Below are 17,544 nucleotides of genomic sequence, written 5' to 3' on the forward strand. Positions count from 1 at the left end.
GATTTCTTTTGTCAGTAAATAATCCTGGTGTTATTTGGTTTATAAATAAATGTCTCAAAATTATAACTATATAAAATATAAAATTATAACAAGATTTGGAAGAGGTCCCCGCCCCCCGATGTAAGATTATGAAAACAAATGGGTGTCAATTCGTGCCTCTCTGGATTACATTTGACAGCTGTTATTCAGTTCTTGCTTTGATAGCTTCATGGGGAGGTTTGAGACTAAATCATTTCATAGGAAGCCAATGGAATCTTCTGGAAGAAGAAGGCAGTTGGAGAGTGGCAGTTACAAGGCAGGATACTGAAAGCAGGTTAGTGAGGAAATACGGGCAAAGAACCAAAGGTTTCTGTGAACAATAAAGCAAAGGCGTTATTCTGCAAAATAGGTGAATTCCTTGAAATGCCATAAATGATAGATCTTTGTAGAAATGGGTGGAAATTGGAAGCCAGGATCAATTTTTCTTGAAACACCCCAAGGAGGAAGGGCTAGGTGGTGACTTCTAGGTCCCAGTGTGGCATTTTGAAAAATATTTTCAAAGCAGGAGATCATTCCAGGTCTGAAATAACACCAGGTAGAAATCGGTGAGATACCTGGATTTATCTACCAACAGCAAAGTAGAAGGACTGAGTCTGGACCACACCAGGTCAAATTTCCTACCTGGTCCCCACAACTGTTGAGATTGTTGTTGTTGCTGCCATTATTATTCATTTATAGTCATACCTTGGTACGTGACTGCTTCAAAACTCGTCCAATTTGGTACGTGATTTGTTTTGAAGTGAAAATTTTATCCCGGTACTTGTCATTTCTCCTGGTACTTGATGTGTAAGGTACAACTTGTTGCTGTTGGCTGTCTTGTGACTCATTACCTCTTCCCACTGAAATAAAGGACTACGTGGTAAGTCATGTGGTTTGCTTGGTATTCATTGTTTTTAGTACTCATTGCGCTTCCTGGAATGAATGATGAGTACCAAGGTACCTCTGTAATTTATAAGTCACTTGAATCATCCAAGCTCTGTCATTGAAGTCCTAAAATGGCTGAAGATCATGAGAATTATGCAGTCCAACCCCTCCAAAGATCTTCAGGTGGGGAAATGATGGTCCAAAGTAAATTGTAAATCCCACGTGAAGAGGCTACTTCACTTTCATATCAAGGTCAGCATCCTGGGAACAACCTGTCATTCTTAAGTACTGGCATTGGTGGGTTTTTTAAAAAAAATAACATTGGGACACTGAAAGACTGATATGGTAACTCTTTGCTATATCATTCTAATTTGTAATATGTAGCCAATCAACTGGCCAAATTAACCAGTGAAATCTTTTGATGGTTTACAAAGGTTACTCTGATTTTTCAATTTTTAAAAAAAAACAGGCACGAGAATTTAACAGGAGATGGCAAACATCAGTCTTTCTTAGTTGACCACTTTGGCAAGGGTGGGTAGGTGTATTATCTCTCAGGATTTTCATCAGAAGGACTTAATCCTGGGAATTATACTCCAACATATCACCTATTGTTCAAAATCTCTCTCTTTCTCATGTCTGTCTGTCTGTCTCTCTCTCTCTCGTTTCATCGATCTATCTCTCACTATCATCTATCTACCGCTATCTTTAGCTGTCTGTCTGTCTGTCTGTCTGTCTATCTATCTATCTATCTATCTATCTATCTATCTATCTATCTATCTATCTATCTATCTATCTATCTAATCTATTTATCCCTTTATCATATTTAGTTGCCATTCATCTCATATCCAACAATTCTAGCTAGAATCTAGCAAATTCATCAGATAATAAACTTTATTTTGGTTAAGGATCGTACAATTGGAGGTGACCCCAGGTAGGTGATCTATTAATCCAACCATTGTCATTTAAGAGAATCCTTCTCACGCTTGCTTTCTTCCCTCCTTCTGATTGTTGCTTTAGTGTTTGCTCTTTCCAGTACAATGTCCACTTCCACCAGCAAAAATCCATCCACTTCCTCACTCATTTCCCTAAACGAACGAGCAGTGAGCCCGATTCTTGCCAGCTCGTCCAACACCTCGTGGGACCTGAATGCAGATGACTTCACCAGGGAGTTGTCCTGTTCCCTTTGCCTCGAACTGTTTAAGCAGCCAGTCATTCTACCTTGCGGCCATAACTTCTGCAAACCTTGCCTGGAGGCCACCTGGAATAAAAAGGGCGTTTTCTGCCCAGAATGTCACATCAATGTTCCAGACCGCAAGTTCATAATCAACCAAGCCTTGGAAAAGATGGCGGAGAAGGTTAAGACTTGTCACGTGGGAGGCCAACAGCAGAAATGCATGGAGCATGGAGAACCATTGACCCTTTACTGGAAGCCTCAAGGGACACTAGCTTGTTTCACCTGCAGAGAAGCTCAGATGCCCAAAGATCAATGTACTCAGTTTCTTCTCATCCCTGATGCAGTGCAGATATATACGGTAAATGACGTGCTGAGGCCAGATCCCATGAATAGTCCTGTGATCCGGTCCAAGGGAAGCTTTTTGAAGGCCCTTTTAGATGTTCCAGCAGACCCCCTCTTAATGTTTCGCAGTATTTCTCAAGTTCAGCCACTTTAAATGGTGTGGACTTCAACTCCCAGAATTCCACAGCCAGCATGTTGGCTCTGGAATTGTGAGAGTTGAAGTCTACACTGCTGAAGGTTTTTGAGCTTAAAAAAAAAAAACCAACCCACTGGTGTTCTGTTTGAAATGACCCACATTTCAAGGATGATGATAACCCACTTTTGAAGGCTAAGGATTTGGGGCTGAGAGAGGTTGCTTTTTAATCAGGCTAAAAATGTAGCTGTAACTTCACATTATATCCACAGGAAAGGTTACTCACCTTGAGACTTCAGCTCAGATCCATCCTGGTAAAAATGGAGGTGTTGAAGAATGCTCAGGAGGAGAAAATATCCAGTCATAAAGTGAGTATGCATGCATAACGTGAATAGGAATGATAGCAGTGTTCCCCTTATTTGAGGGGCTGCCCCAAAGAAGAGAGGGGTCAAGCCATTCTCCAAAGCACCTTAAAGGCAGGACAAGAAGCAATGGGTGGAAACTAATCAAGGAGAGAAGCAACTTAGAACTAAGGAGAAATTTCCTGACAGTTGAAAAAATTAATCAGGGGAATAACTTGCCTCCAGAAGTTGCAAATGCTCCAACATTGGAAGTTTTTAAGAAGAGATTGGAGAACCATTTGTCTGAAAATGGTGTAGGGTTTCCTGCCTAAGCAGGGGGTTGGACTAGAAGACCTCCAAGGTCCCTTCCAACTCTGTTCTTCTGTTAATTCAGTAGATACTATTCGTTTGAAATATTTTTGGTGTGGGAAACACATTTATTTCCCCATTTTGAACCCAAATAAATACACCGCAAGCCAGTAAAATCAGAATCATTTTTCTTTCTTGGTAGCCATTGTTAAAAAGAGGAAATAAGTCAAAAGCAATGTTGTAAAAGCTCATTTACAATGTAATTATAGTCCCACGGTAAATAACAGGTCAAGGATCAGAATCCATATCGCTAGCATAAGTTAGTTGCATGGACTTTGTTTTCAATCTCTCCCTCCCTCCCTCCCTTTCTCTCTCTATCTCTCTCTCTTCAATTTTCAGGAAAACAAATTACAACTCCAGTACCATATCTCCTTGGAGTTCTTAAAGTTGCACCAGTTTCTTCACATGAAGGAGAAAATTCTAATTCACCACTTAAAAGAAGAGAGTGAAATCCTTCTGCAGGAAATGGAGGGCAACCTAAACAAACTCCAAGACCGCTCGCAAGTTGCAAAAGACACTTTGGTCTGCATTCAGGCTAGGTTGTACCAGCAAAATTCTGCCGGTTTCCTAAAAGTAAGATGTCCAGATTACACAGTTGCACGTGCTTTGGGATGATGTCGCTGGTGTGTTAGATGTGTAGAACTCAAGGGCATCTGCTTGGCATAGAGAAGAAGGACGTAGTTGAGAATTACAACGTCAAGTAGATAAGGTCGGAGATGAAGCTGAGAGCCACTTGGCTTTAAGGTCATTTCATACAGATTTTAGAAAAGTATGAAGGCCACCGGGGGCTTTCAAAACTCCGAAGGCCGTTGAGAATTTTGAAATCTAATCTACCACCCATCTTGCTTTGCTGAGTTATATTTATACTTCTAAATGGGTCCAAAGGGAAGGCAATTTAGAAATGATTCTTCTTTCTTTTCTCTTTTTTTTCCTGACAGGGAATAAAGCCATTTGTAGAACGGTGAGTACGAGCAGGGGTGGGATTCTACCGGTTTGCACCTATTCGCTAGAACCAGTTGTTAACATTCTGAGCAGTTCGGAGAACCAGTTGTTAGAAGAAATTACTGAGCTAATCCTGTAAGAAAGGCAGGAAGGCAACATGCTGCTGTTGCTGACAGAAACTGCCTCTCCGTTAACCCTTATTACATTCTTGGCAGGACTAGACTTCCTGTCTCAGGAACTTCTCTGGAGTTTTTTTCCCTCCTTTGCTTGTGTGGAGTGACCATTCAAAGTTACAGTGGCCCTGAAAAAAGTGACTTGTGACCATTTTTCACACTTATGACTGTTGCGGCATCCCCACAGTCATGAGAGGCCAGGCGAGGAAATGGTGCCTCGATGTGAGTGATATTGAGTTGGCCACACCCAGCCAATAACATGACTACATCCACCCAGTCACATGACCACCAAGCCACACCCACCAACTAAGCCACACCCACAGAACCAGTTGTTAAAAAAATTGAATTCCACCCCTGAGTACCATTCTATAAGGAAATATATTGAAATGATTATAGCAGAGTTCAAGAGTAGCCAAAAAAATATGAAAATTAACCATAAAATCTGGACTGTTCCCATTGGTTGATTGGCCTGATCTTCCTGATGCTGTGTATTGTATCCTGTCTGAAGGACCCAAACAAGCATAAATACATAAGGTTCTTCCCTTTAAATTGGGAATCCTAACATTCAACCCTTCAGCATCCATGTAGTGTTTCTTTTGTGTTGATGCAAACACATGTATCAATGTTCAGGCAATGAATGAGTTCTAATAGAAGACAATAGTTTTCTGTGTATCATCTCTCTCTCTCTCTCTCTCTCTCTCTCTCTATCTATCTATCTATCTATCTATCTATCTATCTATCTATCTCTCTGTCTGTCCATCTATCTCAATCTATCTGTCGGTCTATCTATCTATCTATCTATCTATCTATCTATCTATCTATCTATCTATCTATCTATCTATCTATCTATCTATCTATCTATCATCTATCTATCTATCTATCTATCTATCTATCTATCTATCTATCTCTCATCTATCTATCTATCTATCTATCTATCTATCTATCTATCTATCTATCTATCTATCTATCTATCTATCTATCTATCTATCTATCTATCATCTATCTAATCTAATCTATCTATCTATCTATCTATCTATCTATCTATCTATCATCTATCTATCTATCTATCTATCTATCTATCTATCCATCCATCCATCCATCCTCCATCCATCCACCTACCTACCTACCTACCTACCACATTTCAGTCATTTCTAATTTCTAGATTCTGTCCCCATTTTGTATCCTTTTTGGTATTAAATAAAGGAGACTATCTGTAGCTCAGGTTAAACTGTGAAGCCCTTAGTGCTCTCCGAGCTTGGTGCATGGATGCTGTTATCTAGTTGGGTGATGAAAAGCCTTCAAGAAAACAGCCAAGATCAAAGAACTACAACAAATAAGTTAATTGGCCTGGGTTGCCACTTCATTTTTTCCCCTCCTTAGTTCCATGCATTTATATCAGACAGGAAGAAATTCCAGGTGATTCCATGATGTTGGCATCAAACACAGCCCTTTCCCATATAGTAGTTGGGGACAACGTATGCAATTCTTTGAGGCAGGAAGTGTTCCTCAGTGCATTGCCCTTAGCCAGTATATCCCAAGGTAATAGTTGTTTCTGGGGTTATCTCCCCTCCCCCACTCCCTATCATGGCCACATTTAACTAACTCTACAAATACCCTGTGTAGGATGGAGAACAAAGCTGACAATTCGTCTCTGGGACAATTAGTGATGGGGGCGCTGAACCCTGGAGAATTCAAGGGCCCCATGCATTATGCGATATGGAAAGAAATGAGAACTATTCTTAACCCAGGTAAAGAAGCAACCAGATCCAATTGCTTGATCTTAAAATGAAATTGATTTTTTTCCCTCCACATTCCTATCATGGAAGAAGGGATAGGGAAGCTTAATGCAACAGACTGAGATGGCAAAAGAAGTTATTCTGATTAAGGAAACTCTAACTTTGCTTCCACTTGGAAACCACTGTTGGACTTCTTGCTCGTAACTGAAAGAGGCGCACATTTAATTTTGGGATTTGACACTTGGAGCTGTTTATGAAATAGAAATAATGTGTATTGCTGTTTATTTTAGAATAAGAGGATAATGTATTTCATATCTGTACCAAAGAAAATTAGTATATCGTATAGATAGGCCTGGTTTGATTGCGTGTCAAGTCATTTGGAGGCATCTCCCAGGCTTCACCAATCATGTCCTTCCTTCCCCAGACATCACCTTCATCACCTTGGATCCCAACACAGCCCACCCCAACTTGGTTCTCTCCGAAGGGTTGACCTGCGTCTGGCATAACGACACGAAGCAGATTCTTCCAGATCTTCCAGAAAGATTTGACTGCAGCGTTTCAGTTTTAGCTTCTGAAGGATTCACCACCGGGAAGCACTATTGGGAAGTGGAAGTGAAGAAGAAGATCAAGTGGACTCTAGGAGTTGTCCGGGAAAGCATTAACCGGAAAGGGAATTATCCCCTCTCACCCAAGGAAGGCCACTGGTTGATCAAGTTGAGGAATAAGAACGAGCTCAAGGCCGTAGATGTCTACCCCAAATGTCTAACCTTGTCTGGCAATCTGTGCAGAGTGGGAATATATTTGGATTACGAAGGGGGACAGGTGTCCTTTTACGAGGCCACGGCCATGTCTCACCTCTACACTTTCACAGACACATTCACCGAGAAGTTGTACCCCTACTTTTGCCCCTGTCTCAATGACTCGGGAGAGAACAAGGAACCACTGAGAATCATTGCTTTCGATATGTAGAAGCACGGGTTAGATGGAGATGCCTCCTCAGCCGATACGTCTCACCCTAGCTCTGTAGGAAACAAGGAGCTTATAGGATTGTGGGGTATGGTCCCCGGGGCCGGCAGAAGGGCCCAACCAGTTCCCTTGGACTTCTGCTGAGGTTTACTCCCCGCTCTTATCAACAGTAGAGTAGTTCCTTTGTCCCTTTCTGTGGCTCAGCTAGGCCACTTCAAGACTTGTGGACTTCCACTCCCAGAATTCTCCAGCCAGCCATGTCTGTTTCTTTTGTCTCTTAGCCTCCTAAAGTGGAGAGAGATTGCAGAGGAAGGGATTACAAGAGAGTAAGCTATGCCGGCTGGAGAATTCTGGGAGTTGAAGTCCACAAGTCTTAAAAGTTTGCCAAGTTTGGGGACCTCTGAGCTAGGACAACCGTCACGTTTTGAAAAGGGTTGCCAGGTGTCTCCTTGGCCACTTAAAAGAGTCTTTCCAACGTGGGTCATCCGATTCCTTTCTGGGAGAATTTCCAACTGTCAGGTTGAGTCGAAGGATGTATCCCCAAGCTATTAGTGTTCCATTCCACAACATTATAAGAATAAGAATAATAAATTCTTATTTATTATAAGAATAATAAATAATAATCTTGATCAAATCAAAATGAAATGTTACATTTAAGCGTGGATCTTTTCCCCTACTGCCTCTCCTCCTGATATTTGATGGGAAGCTCCCTTCTTCAGAACCGGTGTGAAAACAGGCAGAGGTTCAGAAACTTGACGAAATAATAACCGGCCAAACTTCATTCCCCCAGATTTTTTTTTTTTAAATAAGTTCAACAGGTAGTTCTTGACTTAATGCCACACCTGGGGCAAGATTTTCTGTTGCTAAGCGAGTCTGCTGATAAGTGAGTGTGCCTGGTTCTATGACCTTTTTTTGTGTGGCACCGTTCAGGAAATCACCACAGTTGTTAAGCAGATCTCACGGTCACTAAGTGAGTCTGGCTTCTCCCATTGACTTTGTTTGGCAGGGAAGATGGCACCCATATGCCGGCTGCAAAAAAAACTCGAATTGTCATCATGTGACTGTGGGGGAAATGCTTTGACAAGGGCGCAATAGCGGTAAGTCACTTTATTCAGTACCCTAACTTGAAACAGTCACTAAATGAATAGTTGTAAGTCAAGGACTGCCTGTGTTGGTGAAAAGTAATCCAGCCTAAAGAGAGGCCCAAATCTATTTATTGCAGTGGGTAGATTTGCTGTTTCCAAACACACACACACACACACAAAAAGGAATACCCATAAACTTTTACAAAGAACAAATATACTGTATATATACTGTATATATATTTGCAGTAACTTCTTTGTGTTTGAGTACAGGCAGTCCTCAACTTAGAAGAGTTCATTTAGTGACCGTTCAAAGCTACAACAGCACAGAAAAACCTGACTTGTGTTTTTCACACTTACGTCCTTTCCAGCACCCCCATGATAACGTGATCTAAATTCAGCTGCTTGGCAACTGACTCATAGTTATGATGGTTGCAGAGTCCACGGGGAAGCCAGATTCACTTAACGGCCATGTGACCAATGTAACAGCTTGCTTAATTCACGTAACCACTGTGGCAGGAAAGCTCGTAAAACAAGGCCTCACTCGGTTAACAAATGGTTCGCTTGGCAACACAAATGTTGGCCACCATTATGGTCGTAAGCCGAGGACCTCCTGTACTCCGAAGCGAAAACCAGCTGTCGATTTGAGTTACATTGCCATGATGTAAAAAGGATATTGAGATTCTGGAAAGAGTGCTGAGAAGAGCAACCAAGATGATTAGGGGACTGGAGGATAAAACATACGATGAATGGTTGCAGGAACTGGGTTTTGTCTGGTTTGATGAAAAGAAGGACTAGGGGTGGCATGATAGCAGTGTTCCCATATCTCAGGGGCTGCCCCAAAGAAGAGGGAGTCAAGCTATTCTCCAAAGCACCTTAAAGGCAGGACAAAAAGCAATAGGTGGAAACTCATCAAGGAGAGAAGCAACTTAGAATTAAGGAGAAATTTCCTGACAGTGAGAACAATTAATCAGTGGAACAATTTGCCTCCAGAAGTTGTGAATGCTCCAACACTGGAGGTTTTTAAAAAGATGTTGGATAACCATTTGTCTGAAGTGGTGTAGGGTTTCCTGCCTAGGAAGGGGGTTGGACTAGAAGACCTCCAAGGTGCCTTCCAACTCTGTTATTCTATTCTATTCTATTCTATTCTATTCTATTCTATTCTATTCTATTCTATTCTATTCTATTCTATTCTATTCTATTCTACTCTTTGCCTTCTGTTAGTTTGAAAGATCACTCTTAGCAGGACCGATTGATATTTTGCAAAAGTCGGTCTTTGGAATCCGCCAGCAGGTTTCAGGGCCTCTTTTGACACCTGGATTTAGCTGTCCTTAGAACGTCCTGACCGGAAAAGAGAAAGAAAACATGGCCTGTGATTTGCATGCAGCATCCATGAGGGAGAAATGGGCACCTGGGTGCCATTACGTGCAAGGAAACAGGACCAGACGCACGTGTGCAAACTGCTTCCTTCCGTGGGTGGGCGGAGTCATTTCGGGGCCTTTCGTTCGGATGGAAAGAAAACGGGGATAATCAAATATGGAGCTTTGGGAGACCCCAGCTCGGACTCGCAGCGGGATGTTTAGGGGCCGCAGCGCCTGGTTCTCGCAGAGCGTCGCCCCAGAGATCCGCCGCCTTTGGGGTGAGGGGGCCCCAAAGGAATCCTTGCCGGGAGGGAGAGGACAGAAAGCAGGGGAAGCCCCAGGGCTGGGCTGCTGGGTGTTTGGGAGAGCCCATAACTAAAATTCTGTGCAGTTCAGAGAACCGCCAAACCCCACGCCTGGCTGGCCCCGCCCACCCCAGGTGTCCCCACACAGCCCGTTATGGATGCAGGTAAGTGCAGAATGCGGGCAGAGGCTCCGGAAAGGCGAAAAACGGGCCTCCTGGATGTTTGGGAAGGCCGGAAATGGACCGATTTCCAGCTTCCAGAGAGCCTCGGGGAAGCCATTTTAGCCCTCTCGGAGGCTCGAGAAAAGCCTCCGGAGTCTGGGGAGGGCAAAAACGCCCCTCCTCACTGTGGTGCAGGAGGCCAATTAGACCACCCCCACCATGGCCACGCCCACCCAGCAACCGGGCAGAGAACCGCTTGCTAAAATGTTTGAGGCCCACCCCCAAGAAGCCCCCTATTGGGGTGACAGGGTTCCCCAGGGTGAGATTAAGGCCTGCTGGTTGAGTAGTCAAAAAAGTCAAAAAAGTCAAAATGGCGCCCATGCTATTAAAAAGTCCCTCCCCCAAGCCTTGACTTTTGTTCATGGCGGCTGGGGGCACGGACCCAGAGCCCCCCTCAAAGCCAGAGGGAAGTTTCTCGAATTACGTCTGCAAAGAGGACCAGAATGGTCGTTATTAAGTGAGCCGCACCCTACTTTGTGACCTTTTTCTTTTTTTTCTATTTTTGCAAACCACTGCAGTTGTTCAGTGAATCATGGAGTTGTTAAGCCAATGCAGCTTTCTCTCTCCTGTTTCGGCAAGCAAAGCCAACCCGGTAGGTCCCGGTAAGCCACCCCATAACCCTAGGACACTTGCAGCCTGTGTAAATTGCATGCTGGTTGCCATCTGCCCAAATTTTAATCGGTGAGGATGTTGTGATGGTCATAAGTGCAAGGACTGGTTTTAAATCACTTTTTTTCCGGGACCATTGGAACTTCACTTTTTTTAAAAATTATTTTTTTATTGTTTTTTTATATACAATAGATCATTCGGTGCATCGACTTGGCTACATATTTCAATTATTTGAACATTATAAATGATATTCTTCTTATCAAATCTAACAATACATCAATGTTCCTGTATATATTCCCATATACATAATAATATCACACATTATAACTTTGTTTAAATTTCTCTAAGTGCTCTATAAATACATCAAATCTTTTTTAGGTTGTTCTATTGTCTATCCATTGAAAAAAACATATTCCATACCATCTAAGATTCAGTTTCTTCTTTTTCTTTAATTTCTAGTGTCAATCTATTCATTTCTGCACATTCAAATATTTTTTTCAATTATTTTTCCCTCTATCAGTATTTTCTCACTTTTCCAATTTTGAGCAAATACAATCCTAGCCACTGTTAGAACATGTATAATTAAGTAAATTTTTTCTTTACTATAACCTCCTGGTACCCTTCCTAATAGGAATATTTCAGGTTTCAGTTCTATATGTTGTTTAATCATTTTTTCCAACCATGTGTGTATTTTAGTCCATTGGAACAGAGGTGGTCTTCAGCAGGTTCTGACCAGTTCTGGAGAACCCGTAATGGAAATTTTGAGTAGTTCAGAGAACCGGCAAATCCTGCCTTTGACTGGTGATTTTACAGTATCCTTCCCCTGCCACGCCCACCAAGCCACGCCCACAGAACCGGTAGTAAAATTTTTTGAATCCCACCACTGCATTGGAACTTCAAACAGTCACTAAACAAACACCTGCATCAGGATTTACCTATATCAGAATTACCTGTATCAGGATTTACCCAGGGCTTCCAAAAATCTAGATTTTTTTAAAAAAAACTTTTCAGTCTTTTTCCCAAGAAAAACCTAACTCTTGGAAAACCAAGTCATTTGCAAAGAACATACTTTATAGGTGCTCCTCGACTTACCACTACAACTGAGCCCAAAATTTCTGCTGTGAAATGAGACAGTTATTTTTAAGTGACTTTTGCCCCAATTTACACCTTTTTTCTCGCCACCGTTGTTCAGCGAATCCCCGCGGTGGTTAAGTTAATCAAACAGTTGTTAAGTGAATCTTTCTTGTAAGAAAGTTGCAAAAGAAGATCACATGATCCCAGGGCCCTGCGACCGTCGTAAAGATAAGCCAGTTGCCGAGCACCTTTGAATTTTGATCTCGTGACCAAGTGTGAAAAATGGTGCTTAGTCACTTTTTTCAATCACATCGTCACTTTGGTCACTAAATGAACTGTTATAAGTCGAGGATCACTTGTATTGCAACTTTACATTTTACGTTGCATGGTCAAGGGCCTTTCCCTGTGATCTTTTTCTGCAGTTGGTGAAGGAGGAGTGATTGTGAATTCCGAGGCTGCCGATTACCTCTTCAGCAGCAATGCTTCTCACCCTGATACAAAAAGGTAGTGCAACTCCGCTTGGATCGGTATCTTCGATAATCTTATTTTTCTAGTTTTTAATTTCTGACCGGGGGGGGGGGCGGGAACAAATTCTTAAGAGCTGAGAGTGAGCTGCATAGCAGCCTAGAGGTAAAGACTCTCGCTTCCCACTTGGAAAATTGAGAGTTCAATTCTAGGAAGCGGCAGAGGTTTCCCTATCAGGGCTCAAAGAAAAAAAATGTCTGCTGTGAACTCCATGTAAGTGTTAGGAAGGGCATCTGGCCAGTAAATTCTCAGCTCTATTCAGCTCCGCCGACTCTACCCTGACTAAAAGGATTAAAGCAAGGGTCCCCAAACTTGACAACTTTAAGACTTGTGGACTTCAACTCCCAGAATTCTCCAGCCAGCTTTGCTTTCCCAAGTCTTAAAGTTGCCAAGTTTGGAGACTCTGGATTAAAGGGTCGTAAAAAATAAATAAATAAATAAAGAACTATGAGTCTTCTAGAGTCTTGTGCCATATAGATAGCCATGCATATACATAAATTAATCCGCACATACCCACCGCACCACAAAACTGGGCACCACATTGTAAAAAATGCTCCAAGTTTGCCTGCTGTGGGTATTTAATAGAGATGAAGAAATTACTTTATACTACCGACTCACAGACTTACCAGAAATGTTCCGCTTTCCCCACATCTTCACTGCCTTCCCTTGTGAAGTTGAGATCTAACACAATCTAAGCAAAAAAAAAAAAAATTCAATTGTTTCACCTGACTTTCATCGTTTTCCTTCTTCTTTGCTTAGGATACATCAAAGTTTAGACTATCTGGAGGACCGAATCACGGTGTTTCATTCCTGCTTTCTGACTGCGTGTATCAACGCCGAAACAAAAAACACCGTAGCTCTAGGTCATTTCATTCTCCTACCAGCCAGCTTGCAAAAAGGTAGTGCGTATGGACCAGAATGAGCAATAAATTTAACAACAACAACAAAATTTGCCTGTTCTGTGTCCTTGAGGAAGACTCGATAAGTGGACAAAAATGCCAGATCCGATCTAAACATCTGTCTGATTGCACATCCTTGTTCTTATATTTGTCCCAAATTATGGCATTCCTTAGCACTAAATTCAACAGATGATGTTATCTTTCTCTCTCTCTCTCTCTCTTTCTTTCTTTCTTTCTTCTTTCTTTATCCTTCCTTCTTTCTTTCTTTCTTTCTTTCTTTCTTTCTTTCTTTCTTTCTTTCTTTCTCCTTCTTTCTTTCTTTCTTTCTTTCTTTCTTTCTTTCTTTCTTTCTTTCTCCTTCCTTCCTTCCTTCCTTCCTTCCTTCCTTCCTTCCTTCCTTCCTTCCTTTCTTTCTTTCTTTCTTCTTTCTTTATCCTTCCTTCCTTCCTTCCTTCCTTCCTTCCTTTCTTTCTCTCCTTCCTTCCTTCCTTCCTTCCTTCCTTCCTTCCTTCCTTCCTTCCTTCCTTCCTTCTTTCTTTCTTTTTTCTTTCTTTCTTTCTTTCTTTCTTTCTTTCTTTCTTTCTTTCTTTCTTTCTTTCTTTCTTTCTTTCTTTCTTTTCCTTCCTTCCTTCCTTCCTTCCTTCCTTCCTTCCTTCCTTCCTTCCTTCCTTTCTCCTTCCTTCCTTCCTTCCTTCCTTCCTTCCTTCCTTCCTTCCTTCCTTCCTTCCTTCCTTCCTTCCTTCCTTCCTTCCTCTCTCTTTCTTTTGCTGTCACCAGAGAGCAAGCAGGAATCCCAGGAAATCCATACCTGTTGGCCTCTGATTTTTATTCACTCTGAAGTGATTGCAAATGCTCGTCGGGGGCAGGAGGAATAGCTCTCTAGAAATATGTGTAAAATTGTCAGTGCAATCAAGATGTTCAAAGTACTTCCATTCCTTCCACTTTCTAATGGATGCCTGCAGGCGTGCACGAAATGTATACCTTGCTTTTTGCTTTGGGTGGACTGTATTAGACAACCATGTCCTTCAGAAAAGAACCTGTATAAAAGAACAGCTGATAATTTAGCAAGGAAAACCCCATCAATCAATTGCAACTTCATACTGCAATTGCAACAGAGATGTCATGGAGTGTGGATTTGCACATTTATGGTTATGTGTGCAAATGAGATCCATTTGTTTTTCTAACTATATCAGGTTTGTGCCATATTGTAAGCATGGGATGAATCTTGTTAGAAATTTTCCAAGTGGGGAGATAAATTTCCAGATAAGGCTGGAAAATAGATGTTATTATTCTATTATAAAAGATGTATCGTATTTAATTACTGTGCATGGTAAATTTGGCAGCCAGTATAATTGCTAGTGAAGAATGACCCTGTTATTACATTAATAACTGAATAATTGTTCCTTTCTTGAGTGGGTATTTTTTTTTCTTTTTTCCTTTTGCCTTCACTGTAGAAATTAGGGGAAAAATCAGCCACTTTATATGGGAACAGATAACCAGTCCAGTCCAGTTACACTACGGTCCACTTACACTTCAGGTAAGAAAAATATCTAGAAGACAACAGTTAACAATATTATTATTATTATAAAACCCAAACTACAAGTGTTTTCTATTTTATAACAATATTATTACCCGGTATTTTGAATTTTGTTTTTTTTTCCTCAGGCAAAACTTGTTCATAGAAGGTGCCCATATTTGCCCCAAATAAGAAAATAAGATTTATGGGGCTGATTGAATTTTTTAAATAAATCAACATAGCCAGATGGAGTAATGAGAAATGAAGGTTGTTTTTCTGTCCGCAGTCTGGTCCAACTCCTGAGTCAAAAAGCAACAAGAACCAAGAACAATTGAGAAACAAGGAGGAACTGGAGAACTGGTATAAATTTGAATGGAATCAACGATAGGAGATTGATACGTATTGTAGGGTAACGTATTGACTGAGAATGGCTAACAAGTCTAATTAATCTGTTTCTCCTGGCTCTTGAAGATGATTAATCAGAGCAAAGCCTACATCCTTGATTTTTAGTTAGCAAGATGATAGATGAGAAAAATAATAAACTGAAATTAAAAGCAGCCCTTCAAGATCCCTTCCAGCCCTAGAATTCTAATACTTATGGTTTTTTTGCAGCCAAGGTCCAAGTTCATCTGAAAGAGGAAAGCTAACATACGTTCCCCTTCAAGATTATCCATCAAGCAACATGGTGACAGGTAAATAAAGTATGCGATGAATGAGTTATTAAGACACATAACTCAGGAGATCAATGGCGAGGTTCTGTATTCTAATGGCTCATGATGTTGGACAAATGGTTAGAGGATGGTGTGGGAGAACTTTCATCTCTCTCTCTATCTAAACTCCCTTTTTATTATCCTGTAATCCCTTAACTCAGAATAGAGTCAGGATGGAGCTGAGCGTTTACTGGCTGACTGCCCTTCCTGACATCTACGGAAAGTTCACAACAGATTATTTTTAATTTGCGCCCTGATAGAGAAGCATCTGCCACTACCTAGGATTGAACTCTCAACCTTCTGAGTGGGAGGCGAATGCCTTCACCACTAGGCCATCATGGTGTTCTATCATCCACCCTCCCACCCACCCACCCACCCGTCTATCTATCTATCTATCTATCTATCTATCTATCTATCTATCTATCTATCTATCATCTACCTACCTACCCATCCATCCATCCATCCATCCATCCATCCATCCATCCATCCATCCATCCAAAAGGTCTGTGTCTGCCTGTCTTCCTGCCTGCTTGCCTTCCTACCTACCTACCTGTATATTTACCTACCTACCTGTCTCTCTCTCTCTGCCTGCCTCCCTATCTATCTATCTATCTATCTATCTATCTATCATATATCTATCATCTACCTACCTACCTACCCATCCATCCATCCAAAAGGTCTGTCTGTCTGCCTGTCTTCCTGCCTGCTTGCCTTCCTACCTACCTACCTGTATATTTACCTACCTACCTGTCTCTCTCTCTCTGCCTGCCTCCCTATCTATCTATCTATCTATCTATCTATCTATCATCTACCTACCTACCTACCCATCCATCCATCCAAAAGGTCTGTGTCTGCCTGTCTTCCTGCCTGCTTGCCTTCCTACCTACCTACCTGTATATTTACCTACCTACCTGTCTCTCTCTCTCTGCCTGCCTCCCTATCTATCTATCTATCTATCTATCTATCTATCTATCTATCTATCTATCATCTACCTACCTACCTACCCATCCATCCATCCAAAAGGTCTGTCTGTCTGCCTGTCTTCCTGCCTGCTTGCCTTCCTATCTACCTACCTGTATATTTACCTACCTACCTGTCTCTCTCTCTCTGCCTGCCTCCCTATCTATCTATCTATCTATCTATCTATCTATCTATCTATCATCTACCTACCTACCTACCCATCCATCCATCCAAAAGGTCTGTGTCTGCCTGTCTTCCTGCCTGCTTGCCTTCCTACCTACCTACCTGTATATTTACCTACCTACCTGTCTCTCTCTCTCTGCCTGCCTCTCTATCTATCTATCTATCTATCTATCTATCTATCTATCTATCTATCATCTACCTACCTACCTACCCATCCATCCATCCAAAAGGTCTGTCTGTCTGCCTGTCTTCCTGCCTGCTTGCCCTCCTACCTACCTACCAGTATATTTATCTACCTAGCTACCTATCTACCTACCTGTCTCTCTCCCTGCCTGCCTGCCTCCCTGCCTATCTATCTGTCTGTCTGTCTGTCTTTCTGTATATCTATGTATCTATCTATCTATCTATCTATCTATCTATCTATCTATCTATCTATCTATCTATGTCTAGCTGCCTGCCTTCCTGCCTATTAATCTATATCATCCATCTATCTATCTATCTATCTATCTATCTATCTATCTATCTATCTATCATCTATCTATCTATCTGATTAATGCATATTTATTAGCATTTCTTTTCTAGGTTATACTTCTGAGAAAGTATTGAAGAAATTTCTCGGGGAGATACGAGATTTCATTCCTGGTTGTTCTGGTTATTTTGCATACTGGATTCCAAACGAAACCAATGTTTTCTCTGATGTGAAGATGAAATTAAAGAGGAAGTAATGAATAACTTCGGATCCTTATGAAGATCAAAGTTTGGTTCTCAATTAACTTCCCTGCAGTTTTTAATTCCTTCTTCTTCTTTTTTTTTGTCAGTAGAGTTTGGAATGTTATTTTTGCAAAAGCTGTTAAGTGCCAATGTTGTGAAGTTTCACGCTGCTCTTTGTGTGGATGATTCAATCCGACCAATTTAGGGCAGTTCTTAGAATTCCAGTTATTAAAATGTTGCAGCTGTTTTAATGAAATTGATGTGTCTTAGATTCACTGTGTTTTATAATAATAATAACACTTTATTGTC

General features: G+C 41.4%; 2 protein-coding genes across 2 annotated transcripts; both read left to right on the top strand.

Moving 5' to 3' along the window:
* The first annotated feature begins 194 nt into the window (after window positions 1-194).
* On the top strand, window positions 195-7,660 carry TRIM69 (tripartite motif containing 69). The gene is made up of 7 exons (XM_026709652.2): window positions 195-313; window positions 1,921-2,435; window positions 2,825-2,920; window positions 3,602-3,835; window positions 4,201-4,223; window positions 6,001-6,125; window positions 6,538-7,660. Exons 2-7 carry the CDS (start codon window positions 1,941-1,943, stop codon window positions 7,080-7,082), a joined length of 1,518 nt encoding a protein of 505 aa, XP_026565437.1. The 5' UTR covers window positions 195-313; window positions 1,921-1,940; the 3' UTR covers window positions 7,083-7,660.
* Window positions 7,661-9,736: 2,076 nt separating this feature from the next.
* On the top strand, window positions 9,737-17,249 carry TERB2 (telomere repeat binding bouquet formation protein 2). Its single transcript, XM_087941279.1, has 7 exons — window positions 9,737-9,800; window positions 12,154-12,235; window positions 13,016-13,155; window positions 14,610-14,664; window positions 14,939-15,031; window positions 15,284-15,363; window positions 17,107-17,249. The coding sequence occupies exons 1-7, from the start codon at window positions 9,737-9,739 to the stop codon at window positions 17,247-17,249; spliced, it is 657 nt and encodes a 218-aa protein (XP_087797405.1).
* Window positions 17,250-17,544: the final 295 nt, after the last annotated feature.

The sequence above is a fragment of the Pseudonaja textilis genome, chromosome 13 (assembly GCF_049901715.1).
Source record: "Pseudonaja textilis isolate UNSWEBS1 chromosome 13, rPseTex1.2, whole genome shotgun sequence".
In the NCBI taxonomy this organism is placed as follows: Eukaryota; Metazoa; Chordata; class Lepidosauria; order Squamata; family Elapidae; genus Pseudonaja; species Pseudonaja textilis.